The sequence below is a fragment of the Cloeon dipterum genome, chromosome 1 (genome assembly GCF_949628265.1).
Source record: "Cloeon dipterum chromosome 1, ieCloDipt1.1, whole genome shotgun sequence".
Classification (NCBI taxonomy): Eukaryota; Metazoa; Arthropoda; class Insecta; order Ephemeroptera; family Baetidae; genus Cloeon; species Cloeon dipterum.
This window is the reverse complement of record NC_088786.1, coordinates 38,405,936-38,423,325: the sequence shown is the minus strand read 5'-3', so window position 1 is coordinate 38,423,325 and position 17,390 is coordinate 38,405,936. Positions and strand designations below refer to the sequence as shown.

At 41.9% G+C, this 17,390-nt stretch overlaps 1 protein-coding gene across 3 annotated transcripts; it reads right to left on the bottom strand.

Moving 5' to 3' along the window:
* Window positions 1-8,714: 8,714 nt before the first annotated feature.
* Nap1 (Nucleosome assembly protein 1) lies at window positions 8,715-13,446 on the bottom strand. Of its 3 annotated transcripts, XM_065476537.1 has the most exons (7): window positions 13,068-13,249; window positions 12,566-12,850; window positions 11,616-11,927; window positions 11,425-11,562; window positions 11,222-11,369; window positions 11,054-11,167; window positions 8,715-9,309 (listed from the first exon to the last, which is right to left on the bottom strand). In XM_065476537.1, exons 1-7 carry the CDS (start codon window positions 13,143-13,145, stop codon window positions 9,155-9,157), a joined length of 1,230 nt encoding a protein of 409 aa, XP_065332609.1. In that variant the 5' UTR covers window positions 13,146-13,249; the 3' UTR covers window positions 8,715-9,154. The 3 variants fall into 3 exon arrangements, with proteins under 3 accessions (XP_065332609.1, XP_065332610.1, XP_065332608.1); XM_065476538.1 differs by lacking the exon at window positions 13,068-13,249 and adding an exon at window positions 13,293-13,446 and having other exon boundaries at window positions 11,054-11,369; XM_065476536.1 differs by having other exon boundaries at window positions 11,054-11,369; window positions 13,068-13,252.
* Window positions 13,447-17,390: the final 3,944 nt, after the last annotated feature.

The window sequence follows — 17,390 nt, the reverse complement described above, 5'->3', positions numbered from 1 at the left end:
CTTTTTCGATTGTTTGGCCTTTCCTGCTCTAGCCAATTTTGAAATCGAAGCCCGCGGCTGCTATATTATTCGTACAAAAATACGCCTCAAAATTATTAGCAGTGAGAAATAAAGGAAAGGAACTTCCCCGCGAGTTTTAAAAATTAATCTTTACCATTTTTGTTGCTCTTGCTGTGCAGGGTGCAGGGGAGAGAAGACACACGTACGAGGGTGAAATCACGACTGCGATTCTCCCTTATGCTTTAACAGGAGAATCCAGGGGCTTATTTTCTGTGCGCATGACGAGTGAAAAAGGTTGCCTGGTGGTAATGCCGCCGCCAGCCTCAAAACGCTGTCGCAACGAATTGTGAAATCTTCCCTCTCCTTTATCTGAGTGACGCTCACCCTTTGTTTATCCTCCCACGTCGTTTCTCTTCTTGCATTCCAGAGTATATTTTTTGGGATTTCACCAGAAAACAACAAAAGAACACACAATGCGACTGACCCCTCAGCCGAGCGGCTCTCCAGCTTACAATGAGGATTATGTAAGCAAATTTCTCACTTTAAGGTGGCTCCCTTCGTTGCCTGAAATTTTTAGCCTGGATTTTACGACTGGAATTATCAAAATAATCTAATATATTCCATGCTCTATAAGCAGATATCAAGTGAAGAATTTTTGTTTTCAAGAATCTTTTGAATAATCTTACTCGTTTAAACCGTGGTTGGCAGCACTGATTATGTTTTTTTAACCGAGGAATGCGCATGCGTCAGAGCTGCTACACGCCAACCGCCGGCTGGTGTTGCTAATCTGATGCCTCTCCTGGGCCACACCAGCTTTGACGCATGCGCAACTCTCTCTTACAGGTTCATATTTTTGGCGGTAAAAAACTACACGGAATTCTCTTTTAAAAAGTTGTTATTAGTTAAAGAAAAACAAATATACGTATTAAAACTGTGATATAATACATAAGACATATTGTTTTCATGAAAATGGTTACGGGGGCGGATTACGGCAACGCAACCTTGAGAAAATGGCAACGCTGCGAGCATAAGGCAAGCATTGTACAGTGTTTCAAGGTCGAGCTAAATAACGGTGCAGTAATCCGCCCCACTAGCGATTTTTATTGAATGAATAATAGTGGTATTCAAAACATTGAAACCTTGTAAGTAAGTGGGATATTTGTCGCCCCCGAAAATCTCGAAAGTGTATTCCATCATAGGCATATAAAATTCCTTGAGATTCTGCAAGATTTCGCGTCGTTGAATCCGAGCAGTGACGGTGGCGTTGTCGCTGAAGTCAATTTTGTACAGGACAATGCAGAGATCTTCAAGAAGAGGCGCTGACAAAATGCTCGAAAAAGCGACGACATCGAGGGAATAACTGCAATGATTTAAAACAATAATGAGAGAAAACAACGAAAAATTGGTCAAAAAATCAAATTTTTTTTATGAAACCTTTTCCTTTCTCTTCCTGTTTTATTTTTAAGGCCGTCTTTGACGGTGTTACTCAGCACACCAATCGATTCTATAGAGCGTCGAATTAGGTAAAATATGGATATTTTTACCGACCAAAAAGGCGAGCGCTACATATTGCGAATTTTTTTTCCGCCAAAACAATATGAGCCTATTCGCGAGAAGTGCGCATGCGTGAGAGCTGGCTCGATCTGACAAAGAAGTCATTCGTACGGGTGGTCTCTCTGCAAGAGCTTAAACCCAGCTCTTGCGCATGCGCATTTCTCGCTCATATTATGTTTTGGCGGGAAAAAATTTGCACGTCACGCTGGACTTTTATGTCGGAAAAATACCCACTCTAACTATTTTGAACCTCAAAAATCGATTAGTGTGCTTAAATTAAATTATTTGGACTGTTAAATAAAAACAGGCTTAATTAATATTTAAAAATTGGGAAATTTAAAATAAAAAAAAAGATTTTGCATGGTTTAAAACTAAAATTAGCAAAAGAATGAAAAAAATTCACATTCACGTGTTAGAAGCATAATTACCAACCAGGGTAAAAAGAAAGTTTTGTACGGCTTTCTAAAAATTCAATTTTTTTCTATAATTTCCATACCGTTTTCCAAAATTGCTCCATTCAAATCGTTTCAGTTGTTGCATCGCATCAACAGGTGCATCATTCCCAGATAAATAGCAATCAAATAATTCCAAGCACTGAAGATGAGGGCAGAAGCTGAAGATTTCGCTGAAGGTCATGTTCTCCTCGCTGTGAATACCACTTAGATGCAACACTTGAAGAGTCTCTCCGTTTCTTTCCAGGAAACACCTTAAGGCGTGTGCAGATTTACTATTGCAATCAATCCTTGCGTATTCTATTACTGGAAGGTGCGGGAACTCGACCATTTCTTCAGTATCCTCTAGGAGAATGCAATCAATCTGAAATATTAATTTATTAAAATTTACTGAAGTAAAAGGGAAACAAATTCTTACATGTATGCCCTGTAGTTTTTTAGCAAATGGTAGTGCCAAAGAAAACTCTCGAATATATCTTGGCTGATGCCTCAAAGTAATGGAATAATTCTTAGTTGAATTATCTTGGTTCTGATTTGGTTCTGTAGTATCCATGTGCAGGGATACCAAACCAACGCTCAATAACGCCTCGATGTGGACGTACGCAAAGTCATCCCTGACGAGGGTAGGAATTGAAGGTTCTTCGTCAATTCTGACAGATTTAATCACTCTGATTTTCATTAATTTTTCGCATCGTCGGGAGATGTCCAAAATTCCTGACAGAGAAACCTGAACTCTAAAAATGTCAAGGATGGTCAAATTCTTGAGCTGAACAATCGAAGCCACTTCGCGCTCTTCGAGTGAATTTTCAAAATTGCTGGAACCAATCATTTTTAATTCCTTCAGGTTCGGAGTGTTTGTCCCTAAACACCTGATGAACTGAAAAATTAATCATAAATATTACATAATGGAATTTTTAATTTAAAATGCAATTTACCTCTTGAAAGCGATAGTTGGGCCAGGTACAGTATTTGCAGCCCGTGAACGTCAAAGAGCTGATGTCAATTTTTGTATAAAATTTGGACTTGATCAAGCAAGGCAGAATTGCCCATATTTTGTCATTATGATTTGTTTCGCCGTAATGGCATTTTGAATAATGGTCCTTCGCCTTTCGGAACATATCTTCGAGCATCTCCCGCCGCACAGGTCCTTAAAATTAATTCGTCTTTAAAATTCATCATTGTGATACAGTTCAACATAATATATATTTCATTCATTTTTTGAAAGACCCTGTCTTTGACGAAGTTTCTGAGCACACCAATCGATTCTGGAGGGTCAAATTAGCTAAAGTGGAGATTTTTCCGACCAATAAGTCCAGCGCGACGTGCGAACTTTTTCCCGCCAAAATCATTTGAACGTCTTAACGAGAAGTGCGCATGCGTCAGAGTTGAATGGGTCTGACAAAGAAGTCATTCGTATAGGCAGTCTCTCTGCAAGTGCTCAAACCAGCTTTTACGCTTGCGCAGTTCTAGCATTCATATTGTTTTGGCGGGATATAAAGTTCGCAAGTCGCGCTGCAATATTTGGGCGGAAAAAAAATTATCCACTTTCCCCAATTCGACCCTCAAGAATCGATTGGTGTGCTCAGAAACTTTGTCAAAGACTGTTTTCAAGAGCAACGTTTTGAAATTTTTTTATTTTTATGTAGAAATTGCTAATGCTTACCAATACAGGTCTTAAGTAATTCCTCGTCAAAACTATCGATGTTGTCATAAACAGCTTTGATAGCCAGGCCCACTAGGCTGGGTGGCACCTGTAAGAAAAAATTAGAGGTTTTTAGCAACAAAGCGCATAGTGTATGTATAAAAGAGGAAAATAACAATTTAATTCAAGCGTTTTTGCAGTTTTTCTGCTAGCATCTGTTTGCCCATTCTTACCATGTCTTAATTTTATGTATTTAAATTTTGTAACTATGACAGTAGGAATAAACAATTAATAATAATTACGGCAGTAAAAATATTTTCTAATGGCAACGAGAATGAAAGGCCAAAGTGCAGAAATAAAATTGTTAGTCGACATTGTTTGGTGGGATTTACCAGTTGTATAAATCCTCAGTGTACGTAGCTGCCATCAGCGCAGATGGCGCCATCGTATATTTTACTTAAAAATTTAGTTTCTTTGCCTGGAAATGACTGTAAACTTCTCCGGCTATGCCCGAGTTGTAAGCCCTCAGGTGGAGGACGCCTGGCCTGGTCCAGAACCGCGAAATGACGCGTGTCTGACTCGGCCTTGCACTTATTTCATTGAAGGCTCGAGTCTTTGCCCGCCTGTCCAGTCACCGGCTGCTGCAAGCCAGTGAATGACTTGGGTACATGCGGTCGGCTTCGACCAGCCCCGGCTCTGTAGCGCGCCCGGCCCAGCTTGCAGGGCCCATGGCCCCGCTTGCGGTGCCGCCGGCGCTGCCATCGATGCCGAATGAGGGATCTAACCCGATGTTGGATGAGGAGAGCCGTGAACTTACAGAGGATGAGTGCAGGCTTTACATCCTCGAGTTCAACTGCCTGATGGCTGCTCCAGTTAATGGTCTTCTTGAGTTACAGGCTCAAGAGATTAAACAAACGGCTTTGGCAAGACCGGCGGACGAAACTAACGCGCGAGGAACGTGAGCTTATGGACCGTTATCTCTGGTGGATCTCCCCTGAGCGCAGACGGATGGCTGAGAGCCTGTCCAAGCAAAGGTCGGATTCATTAGAAATGAGACTGGCTGAAGTTAGGCAGCAAGACCCGGCTTTCGACATGATGGACGGACCGGGATGACCTGATCAGGGGCCGACCTTGTGAAGGTCTGGGCAGCGCGAGACGCGTTTGCTGAGCGTGTGAAGCGGTCGCAAAGTGTTATCCTTACGTCGCTGATGACGGTGCTGCACCCTGAGCCGCGTGGTACGCCACCTGATGTAACAGTGTGGCGCCGCGTGAGGTGCAGCGCACGGCGCAGCCTGAAGCGGCTTTGTGCGTCGTGCCCCCTGATCCTGAGATGCGTGACACGCCCCCAGCTGTGACGCTAGTGCGCCTGTTGAGGTGCTGCGCGCTGCGCAGCTTGAAGCGTTGCCAGAAAAGGAACCAGATGTTGCGCCACCAGCGCCCATTTTTCAGCCGCGCTCAGCGCCACCTGTTGTGACGCTGGCTGCACCACCTGAGACGCCAAGCCACGACCCAATTGAGGGGCTCTCTGAGGTGCTACATGTAAAGGTGCCACCTGAGGCGCTATTCAAAGCCCCAAAATGTGACGTCAAACTGGCGGAAGTGTACGCCAGGGCGAATTAAAAAGTCCCCTGCCAAGGAGCAACAGAGCCGCGGTGTCTAAAGCGGCCGCGCTCGAGCAGTGCGTCTGCTCAAACCACAGGAAGAAGACAAGACGAAACCGAAGCCGACGTGCGAAGATGACGCGTCCTCGAAGGACCTGGCCTGCTCTGGAGCCGATGCAGGACGAGCTTGATGGACGTTTGCCCAGGAGAAAGAGAAGCACCAAATCCTGCAGCCGTGAAGGAAGGAGGAGGAGTTGCAGACCACCCAGAGGCCAGCGTCAGACAAGGACGGCGGGGTCGGTGTCTAGGGGGAAAGGGTTGTCCTCACTTGGGATTCTTCGCTCGCGGCACAAATAGCTAGCTTACTAACAATCTCTAACCTGACTTAAAGCGCTACTGGAATTGAAGAAACAATTCTACCTTGTCCTGGTTTAAGGGTAAATGATTCAGAAGGGTAACGAGCAGGGTTTGGCAAAGCAAGGAAACTGATTTATTGGCAAACTAATTTAATTACAAAAAGTGAAAGAGACTCAACGTTAATGGGTAGGATATTGGGTTTGGTGTGTTCGCCGGTGACGTCCAACTGGCGGGCGCCCAAGTCAGGCGGCGGCCTCCTCACGGAGAGGCCATGCCCTGGACTTGGTGACAACGCGTCCCACGCAGGCCACACCGACTGGCACCACAGTTTCCCAATTTACAAGCCAGTCGCGGAATTCGCGGGCTTAAAACTGTGACAAAACGCGACAAAGTCACGACAGAATGCCACGATCAGTCCCGCAGCCACGCAATCTGACGCAATCTTATGCAATCCGCCGCCAGAAACAGCAGACACTTAGTCAATCATCCACGCTATATCTCGCTTAAATCGGTGAGTGGCACCCTCCCTGCTCACCACACAGCGATTTCTCTCACAAAACATAGGAAAATTCCAAAGAAAAACCGAATAATTCGCCAAACTCGCGCGGGACCACGCCAAGTCGCACTTACTTGCGTGCTCTGTCCCGCGCTATTCTCGTTTCACAATAACTCGCCAAATCCCACCAAATCCCGCTAACGTTTATCTCGCCTACGCCGGTCAGGATTCCTGGACCAACACACTTTTTTTTCGAAAATTCTTGGAATTTTATATTGGAAAAACCATATTGGGTCTTTTACAATTTAAAACGCCATTCTATTTCTAATCATTTGAACGATGAATCCTGTGAATTTCAGAAACGTTTATCGTCTATAAATCTCAATATTAAAAATCGACCCTTTTTCTAAATTTTTGGAAAATTTTCTTCCGAAATTTTCCGTGCTTAAATGAGCGAGCAACAAAAGCTTGTTTGAGCGAGCAGCATTGAGCGAAAAAGAGCAGAAACGAGTCAGAAAGCAAGAAAGAGCGCGCGAGAAATAAATGTCCAAAATACGCGTGTGTAAAATGAGCGAGTAAGAAAGAGCGGCAAAAATCCGCTCAGGATTTTCTGCTGGGTTTAAGGAACGGATTAATTTTCATACGATTACTAAAAATTAATCTTTACCATTTTCTTGTTGCTTTTTGTACACAGGGTGCGCAGGAGAAAGAACACACAAGTGGTGAGCGAGCGAGGGTGAAATCACGACTGCGAGTACGACTGCTTTTAGGATAATCCAGGGATATATTTTATGTATTTCTGTGCGCATGACGGAGTCAAGAAAAGGTTGACATAGGTGTAATATGCCGCCGGCGGTGTCAAACAATATCGCAATTAATGGTGAAATATCTTCCCTGCTCTCCTTTATCTGAGCAACGCTCACCCTGTCATTAACCCCCCACGACGTCGTTTCTTTTCTTGTATTGCACAGTGTATTTTTTGTGATTTCACAAAAACAACAACAAAAGAACGTCTTGACACAATGCGACTGACTCCTGTGGGGAATAAAAGCAGGTGGCTCGCATCCTCTCCCGTATTTACAGTCGCATGAAGGTGAGAGGGGCGCAAAACAAATTAATCTGTAAACAAAACTATAATAAATTACCGCTTATTGTAATTAAATGTGATCAGAGGGTAATTAATTTAAATTATGTTGTGAAAGGACAAGGAAAAATTCATTTGCAAGCAATAAAATTTATTTAATGTGAAAGCACTAGTCAAAATAAAATGTTTGCACAATTAATGAAAAATTGGTGATAGTTTTTTTAAATTTGATAGCGCTGAAGGCAAATAAACCGCGACTCGAGTAGTAGAAAACGATGCACAATTTTTGCAGAACTTTTTTCATTAAAAATTCGATCCAAATCAATTTTGCGTTAGAGCAGGATGCAAAAACAATAATAAATAGATATGCCGCCACTAGACATCTGAGCCGGCCGCGCCGCGCCGCGCCAGCCGATCATTTGCACGAGCCGCCATGCAGCCGCCGCGACCTTTATTATCGGCTCAGCCGCGCCAGACAGCCCAGCCACGTTTGTTTTTGATGATTTCTCAAATGGTCTGCGTTGCATATTGAATAGCATCCCTTAGTATAGTACGAATATCTTTTAACCGCCAACAGATGGCGCAACCACAGACTTTCTTAAAAATTCTGTTTTAATTAAGCGGTTTTAAGGCATTTCCGCTGCGATTTCAGACTCAATCTATCTATTTTGCTTTTTTTTAAATTAATTTGCTAATTTTAGACGTGCTAAAAACCAAAATCGGCCACCGAAGAGGGGGGCGTAACCGAGGGAATGCAATATGGTGGCGCGGACACAGCAGGTATAAGCTCGCTGTAAACTGCTCAACGGTCATAGGGGGCGTGGTAAGTCACCAAATTGTAATCACTCGGTTACGCCCCCCTCTTAGGAGGCCGATTTCGGCTGTTTTGACGCCGAATATTTCGGTTTCATGCACATCAAAAAATCGACCAAATCGACCGAGAAATCTAGTATTTTTAAATACCAAAAATAACTCGGTCGAAGGGAACATTTTCCTGTGCCGCCATTAACAAATTAGAAGAATTTTGTGCAAAATAATTTATTTTGAGGTTAATATTTTCAGATCAGATTTTGAAAATTCACGCCGTTTTATGAGGATTTTAAACAATTTTTCATTTGAAATGTTTACACTAACAATAAAAGATGGCGCCACTGTTCATTTCCCACTTTAACGCGGTTCCGTTGGTTCTGCTTCAAAAGAAAATTCTTTGCATCATCTGGGATGCTGAGGTCTTCAATTTAAATGCTCTAGCACCATCAGTTGAATACGTTAGAATATTTACTTAGTAATAGTAACCATCCATTCAGAAAAATATTTGTTTTTGCTGTCAAGGTGAGTTTGATAAAAAAAATAATTCGTGGCACCACAATATAAACTCTCATCAGCGCCAAAAAATGGCACTGTTTAACTTTGTAGTATGTAGTAATTGGCGCTATCAGGAGGTACGGCGAATTGAGGCCAACTTCAGCAGCGATAAGGAAACAAGGTCAAGTTCTTAACGGGTGTGTGTCAATGAAACCAAGGTCAATTATTATAAAGTATGCAATTTAATCATCCGTAATATTCTAGGTAACTTAGCAAGATCCAAGTAAAAATCCAGGACGACAAAGAAATTAAGGCCGAAAACAACGATCGTGCGAGTTTCAGAGTGTAGCGACCGAGCAAGCGACACTTACACAAAAAAGTAGTTGCCTAGCTTGAGGAATAATCATTGGAAAAACAAGAGGAGGAGGAGTAGTAACTTGTGAGGTTGATTGAGTCCCACTGGCTGTGATGATGAAAGCAATAAATAATATCGTTTACATAATATATTGTCGAACGCAAAGAGATTGCCGCTTGGAAATACATCATTTTTAATTTGTGTGTCGGTGTGTGTCAGTGTGGTGGTGGTGGTGTACGCGTGTTTTCATTATATTGAGATATGGTCCAATCAACACAGAGGCTTCTTCGTTCTTTCCAACAGAATTATTATTGCTGCTTGCACTCGTTGGGGTTGCCGGCGGCGGCGTTGCGCAGCGACGCCTTGTTCACCACTCCGCCGCCACCCTCGTTCTCGCCCTCCTCTTCGTCCTCGTCCTCCATCTCCTCTTCCTCCTCGTAATCCTCGTCTTCTAAAGCCTCGCCTGAAAGACAAAATAGCATTGATCAGATATTGAAAAAAATTATTATTTAAAAACGATGGGGATCATACAAAAATTGTTCCTTGGGTTTACTCTCAAAAATTAATTTAAATATTAAGAAGGTAGTTTCTGACTCAAATATAAAAAATTATTCGCGAATTTGAAAAAATTGTAATTTTTGTTCCGAATTTTCAGTGTTCCTAAACTGTAATTCAGCCGTTTCTAAACCTGAATTTAACTTAAAAACACCAGAAAACTGTTACAAACACATGTCGAAGGGTTAAAAAGTCACTTTAGGTTCAAAATTTTAAAATAATTCGCAAATTTGCAAAAATTTCAATATTTTATACAAATTTTTTGTGTTCCAAAACCTTCCTTACACTTAAAACCACCAGTAAACCAGTTAAATACAGAGGTTAAATGTTTTAAAAGGTGGCGCAAGGTTCAAAAATGAAAAAAAAATCGCAAATTTGCCAAAAATTAAATGTTTTCAGTGCCCCAAAAAGTAATTAAACCGTTTCAAATCCCTCCATTCACTATAAAATACCATAAAAACACAGTTTGAAGATTTAATAAGGTGGTGACAGGTCCAAAAATTAAAAATAATTCGCATATTTGCACAAATTTAATTTTTTCAGCGGCCAAAACTGCAATATAACCGTTTTAAACTCATTTTTTTGACTTAAAAACACCAAAAAAGTTTTTAAAAACACAGCTCAACGGTTTAAAAATGTTGTTTCAGGTTAAAAAAAATTAAAATAAGCAAATTTGCAAAAATTTAAATTTTTTTGTGGTCGTAACTGTAATTTTACCGTTCCAAAACCCCCCGAAAAATTGTTAAAAACACAGATTGAAGGTTTAAAAGGGTCTATTCAGGTTCAAAAAATAAAATTAATTCGCATATTTGCACAAATTTAATTTTTTTCAGCGGCCAAAACTGTAATTTGACCGTTTTAAATCCCTCCCTAAATTTAAAACCACCAGAAAAACAGTTACAAACAGTTTGAAGGTTTACACAAGTCTATTCAGATTCAAAAATAAAAAATAATTCGCAAATGTGCAAAAATAAAAATTTATGAGTGTCCCAAACCGTAATTTAACCTTTCAAAAACCCTCCTTTCACTTAAAACCACCTGAAACACAGGCCAAAAGTTAAAATTAGTTGTTTGTGGTTCAAAAATAAAAAAATAATTCGCAAATTTGCAAAAATTAAATTATTTCGGTGTCCCAAACCGTAATTAAACCGTTTCAAATGGCTCCTTTCGCTCAAAACCACCAGAAAAACAGTAACAAACACAGGTTGAAGGTATAATAAGGTCTGTTCAGGTTAAAAAACAAAAATAAGGCGAGCGACAGGGAGCAGGATTCGCGAGTTGACGACGTGCCACCTGCCAGATTGCGCATTTAGCCAAGCAAAACAGTGGAGATAATAAAAAAATATTCCCTGGGTGTCTATTGATAATTTTCTCGAAGTATTTAATTTAATATTATTTTCAAGTGCTTAAAAAATACTTAAAATTTATGAAAATAGTCCAAAATGTAAACAAAATTTAGCTTATAATATTCTAATAATTACTTTCAACCAGTTGATGGTTGAAAAACTAATTGTTTCCGTTCATCAGCTGATCAGAGTGAAGTTAGCTCCATCTCCGAGTACTAACTTCAATCCGATCGACTGACTCCGAGAGTTACAAAAGTGGGCGAGGCGACCAATCGGCCAAATTTCGTCGGCTCTTCAACTACTGACCTGTGAAGAATAGGACAGCGTTGGGGACAATCCTCTCGCGAATATAGTGTCCAATTTCAAAGTCGGCAGTGAGGAGCGACTGAATGTGGTCGTCCATTTCATTCTCGTCTTCGACTGCAAAATTAATTTTAATTTTAAACAAAATTGGCTTTTCTGTGAATTTCATACCGGCAGGCGGGTCGAAGAAGTTGAAGAACGAGTCATTTTGGACAGTTCTGGTGACGGTGCGCACCGAGCCTCTGGAGCGGTGCTTCTGCTTCTTTTTCACCACCTTCACAGTCACGTTCTTTCCCTTTTTCCAGTCTATTGTGCAGCCCTGCGAGAGAAAATACAAAATTAGATTTTCAAGACAATTATTTAAAACGACCTACCGTGCACTTGACAATTTCTGGGCCTTCAAAACTGAATGGGTCGCCCTCGTCGGGCTCGCACTTCATTTCATAATGCTTGGTGAGCACTGCATTGTTGAAGAAGTCGTTTGGCGCAAAGTAGAAGTCGAGGTTGAAGCCCTGAGAGTTGAATTAATTAGCTAGAGATTATTTTAAAAATAAAAGTCGCTCACCATTGGCTTGTCGGTGAGCGTAACAACGATGTCTTTGAGGTTCTTGAGGATGGGCTCGTCGTGTTCCTGCACCATTTCAGAGAGGATGCCCACGTTCTTGAAGATGGTGAGCCAGAAGTCAGGAATGCCCTTCTCCGGCTCGTTCTTCTTGTTCTTGTCCTCGGCGGCGGCGGCCGGCTTGCTGTCGGCGGCCACGTCCTCGATTTTCATCTTGGTCGTCTCCTCGCACAGATCGTCATCCTTCTCATCGTCCGACGGCCACTCCGACTCCTGGTCGGTCGGCTCGTGGGCACCGTTCACGATTTCCTTTCGCTGAAATGCCAAAAATCGAGAGTTTAAATTTATTTTGAAGCTTCAGGACGTTTTCTTTGACAAATACTATATTTTTTGTGCGTGAAACTGAATTGTTCGACGTCGTAACAGCCTGAAGGGGGCGTAACCGAGGGAATACACCATGGCAGCGCGGTCTCTGCAGGCTCTGCGCTCATAGGGGGCGTGGTTCGCCGCCATATTATATTCCCTCGGTTACGAACCCTGAAGAAATAGCCTAAATCAGCCTTCCACAAGGGGGCGTAACCGAGGGAATACAATATGGCGGCGAACGCTCCCTACGAGCAGCATATCCCTTGGTTACGCCCCCCTCTCATGCAGTTTTGACGCCAAACATTTAAGACAGATGGCACCACCACTCAATTACGACTTAGAAATTAATCAAATTTATCAAAAGGCCAAGAATTCTTGCGTTCTAGGTCTCGATTTATATTTAAAACGCGTTTAAGAGCTTGTACAGTTCAAATATTTGATGCCAAGAAACAAGAATGTTCAAGAATTTTCGTTCAAGTGCCAGAAAATTGTAAATAAACGGTGACGCCATCTGTTTGAGGCTCTGAACTGAGAGAATTTTCCAGAATTTATCCAACATTTGAAAAACGACCCTCAAGAATGTATACCTTGTCCCTGATGGGCTGGTAGAGCACCTCGTACTTCATCTCGAGCTCGTGGTACTCCTGGTAGAACTGGGCCTCCACCTTGGTCGCCTCGAACTGCAACCGCTTGAGGGCCTTGAGTCTGCGCTTGACCGACGGAGACAACGCCTGCATCATCTCGATGACGTTCTGGTACTGGTTGAGGGCTCCAAGGAGGCTGCGCTTGGACACGACCACTCCGTCGCCGGCGTCTTCTTCGTCCTCCATCTCGTCCAGCTCGACGTCATCCTTCACTTTGTTGGCAGCCATCTGCATTCACGGATTAAAATTAGAATGTGAAGCGTTGCATCCGCGATTCGCGAGCCATGCACAACAAATTATTATTTCTGGCTGGCTTCGTCGCACGTGACGTAACGAATTTGACATTGCAATGCCGGCTCGTGTGTCGAAATGACACGAATTCTGCGCCGCTTTCGACAAGAATCGGCAGAGGAATTCGGCCCGACGCGCTTTGCGCCAGACATACCTTCCACTCCGGCGGCGAATCGCCCTCGTCTCGACGGTTTTGTGGCCGAAAAAGGCCAGCCGAATTTTTAGTCCACATGGCCTTGCCAGTAATGAAACGACCCGATTCTCAGACCTTTCTACAACGAATTCCTACTGATTGTGGCTAAAAATTCCACCCGAGCCAGCCTAATCTCGAATTCTTTACGTCTGAACGGAAAGACAAGCTTACTGTGATTGATATTACCTGAATTACAAGCGCAGATTATGCGACGTAAATTTTGCCGCTCGATCTGTGATGAGAAATCAAAGATGGGGCACTTTAGCTTCCGGACTTGGCTGTTGGCTCCACTAGTCCTTGCCGCACGGCTGACGTAATTTTGTTACGTCACGTCACGTTGGTTCAAATCAACAGACCGCACCTCCAATAGTACCGGTGCTTGCAGCGCCGGTAACATATTTTACGTAGGCCTTGTTGCACCTAAAGAATTTTTTGTTTCGCGCTGGCGGTAAACAAAATAAACCTGGATGAATTTTCCAAAATGAGCTTAAATTCTTTGAGTGTTTCGAATTTTAACGCTCTTTTGAGTCAATACCATAATTACTTGCTACTATTAAGGACAATTTCTTTTATTTGAGTGTTCTCCCGTCTGATCTTGAGATTGTTTTATTTTACTTTTAATTTATTTCGTCCCTGCTTATTCTCGCTGTAAATATAAATGCATGGGGAGAGAATTCGAGCCACCTGCTTTTAATCCGCGCAGCTGCGGAGAGCTGGCTCGTGGCTCGGCCGAGGGGTTAGTCGCATTGTGTGATCTTTTGTCGTTTTCTTGTAAAATCCCAAAAAATACTCTGGAATGCAAGCAGAGAAACGATACGTGGGAGGATACAGGATGAGCGTCAATCATTGTCAGATACAGGAGAGGGAAGATTTCTCATTATATTCATTGGGAGAGCGTTTGAGGCACGCACAAGATTTTCCACCTGTCAACCCTTTTCACGACTCATGCGCACTGAAAATTAGCCCCTAAAATCTCCTGTAAAGGCTTAAGGGAGACTCGCATTCGTGTTTTCGCACTCGCTCGCTCTCTATACGTGTGTGTTCTCTCCTCTGCATCCTGCAAAGCAATTAAGAGACACAAAAATGGTAAAGATTAATTTTTAAAACTATCGCGGGGAAGTTCCTTTCCTTTATTTCTCACTGCTAATAATTTTGAGGCGTATTTTTGTACGAATAATATAGCAGCCGCGGGCTTCGATTTCAAAATTGGCTAAAGCATGAAAGGCCAAACAATCGAAAAAGTCGAAATACTGCGCTTCTTGCTAGAAATACCTCTAATATTTTTTTTCTTACAGGTGCCACCCAGGCTAGTGGACCTGGCTATCACAACTGTGTATGACAACCTCGATTATTATGACGAGGAATTACTTAAGACCTGTATTGGTAAGCATAGCAATTTCTAACATAAAAATATAAAATAAATTTCAAAATATTGCTCTTGAAAACAGTCTTTGACGAAGTTTCTGAGCCCACCAATCGATTCTTGAGGGTCGAATCGGGGAAAGTGCATATATTTCCGGCTAAATAGGTGCAGCGCGACCTGCGAACATTTTTCCCGCCAAAAGAATATGAACGAGAACTGCACATGCGTCAGAGCTAGCCGCAGTTAACTTGCTGCAGTTAACTTGTGCTAGCTCTGACGCATGTGCAGTTCTCGTTCATATTCTTTTGGCGGGAAAAAAGTTCACGTCTCGCTCGAAAAAAATATCCACTCTTAGCTAATTCAACCCTCCAGAATCGATTGGTTTGCTCAGAAACTTCGTCTAAGACGAGGTCTTTAAAAGTGAAGGAAATAATATATGTACAACCGTATCATAATGACGAATTAATTTAAAGGACCTGTGCGGGAGAAGATGCTCGAAGAAGTGCTTCGAAGGGCAAACGACCATTCTTTAAAATGCCGTTACGTTGAAAAAAATCAGAATGACAAAATATGGGCAATTCTGCCTTGCTTGATCAAGTCGAAATTTCGTACAACAATTGACATCAGTTTTTTGACGTACACGGGCTGCAATTACTCTATCTGGCCCGACTTTCGCTTTCAAGAGGTAAAATGCATTTTAAAATCTTAATTCCATTATGTTATATTTATGATTTTTTTGACAGTTCATCAGGTGTTTGGGAGCGAACACACCGAACCTGAGGGAATTAAAAATTCAAGGTCCGTTCAAATTTGAACATTCAATTGAGGAACGCGAATTGGCTTCGATTATTCAGCTCAAGAATTTGACCGTTCTTGAGATAATTCGAGTTATTGTCCCTATGTCAGGAATTTTGGACATCTCTCATCGATGCGAAAAACTAAAGAAAATCATAGTGAACTGTGTCGAGTTTGACCATATACCTTCAATTCCTGCCCTCATCAGGGATGACTATGTCTACGTCCACGTCGAGACGTCAAGAATGTTCCCTGGTGCGATATTCCTGCACATGGAAACTGAGAAACCAAAATGGAACCAAAAGTTTTCAACATATAAGGAGTATTACTTTAATATGTGGCTTCAGCCAGAAATAAACCTAGATTTTTCTTTGGCTCTACTGTTTGCTGAAAAACTGCAGGCCATACATGTAAGAATTTGTTTACATTTTACTTTAAGTGAATTTTAATAAATTAATGTTTCAGATTGATTGCTCTCACCTAAAGGATCCTGAAATGGTCGAGATTCCGCACCTTCCAGTTATAGAATACGCTAGGATCGATTGCGGCGGTAAATCGGCACACGCCGTAAGGTGCTTCCTAAAAAGAAACGGAGAGACTCTTCAGGAGTTGCATCTAACCGGTATTCGACGCAAGGAGAACATGGCCATAGGCGAAATCTACAGAATCTGCCCAAATCTTGAGCCCTTAGAAATTGGCGATGATTGCTTTTTTTATGGGAAAGTCGCTCCTGTTGATGTGATTCGACGACTGAAACGATTTTTACTGCGTAAGAGTGAGTGTTCAAGGTAAGGAAATCATAGAAAAATAATCAATTTTTGGAAAGCGCTATGCCCAGACACTTTCTTTTTACCATTATAGTTGGTAATTTGTGCTTCTAACACGCCAATAATGTACACGTTTTTTTATTTATTAGCCAATTTTAATTTTAGACCATGCAAATTTTCTTTTTGTAAGGTTTTAATATTCCCACTTTTTATTCATGAAGCCTGTTTTTTATTTTATCCTGCCAAAACAATTGAATGCGAGATGCAGTGCGCATGCGTCAGAGCTGGTTTAAGCACTTTGCAGAGAGACCGCTTGTACGAATGTCTGATCTATTAGCTAGATCTGACGCATGCGCACTTCCCTAGTTTCCCTACTTATTATTTTGGCGGGAAAAAGGTTCGCACGTTGCGCTCGAAAAAAATTGTCCATCATCAAAGATGGTCTTAAAAAATTAAAACAGGAAGAGAAAGAAAAAGGTTTCATAATGAAAATTTGATGATTTTTTGACGTTTTGTATTGTTTTGTCTTTTTATGGTTTTAAATTATTGCAGATTTTCCATAAAGTCGTCGCTTATTCGAGCATTTTGTCAGCGCCGCTCCTAGAAGAACTCTTCATACACAAAATTAACTTCAGCGACAACGCCCCCGTCATAGATCTGATATTCAAAGACGCAAAATCTTGCAGAATCTCCAGGAATTTACTGTGTATGATGGGACGAGATTTCACTTCCGAGGATTATAATTCCTCTCAATTCAAAAGTTTGAAAATGAGTTAAAAAACGCCATTCGTTCAGTAAATCACGTAACCATTGTTTTATAATCGATGCCTTTGATATATATCACAATTTTAATACATACTATAGTATGTTGTAATTGTTTTTTTAACTAATAAAAAGATCATTAAAAGAGAATTGCGCTAGGCTTGACTTGTTTAGAAAAAATTTCCAGGAATTTCCGAACAAAATAAATATTCTTGTAAAGGCTAATGAGGTAATTGCAGCTGCCTGCATGCACTTCCCAGCTATATCACGGCCGGGGGATCCTCCCCCCGGCCGTGCGGGCCTGCGGGGGCCCGGCAACGCACCGAAAAATTCCTGGTGAGTGTTCCTCGTTCCTCGTCCTCGTTTCCCGGCGACTTTTGGCTCCACTTAGTCCCTGTCCGTGCCGTTAGGCTGACGTAATTTTGTTACGTCACATTGACCAGCCAGCACCACTGGTAGTACCGGTGCCTGCAGCGCCAGTAAAATATTTTACGTAAGCCTTATTGCAAATAAAGATTTTTGTCTCGCGCTGGCGGTAAACAAAATAAAAAACTGGATGAATTTTTCAAAATGAGAATAAATTCTTTGAGCGTTTTG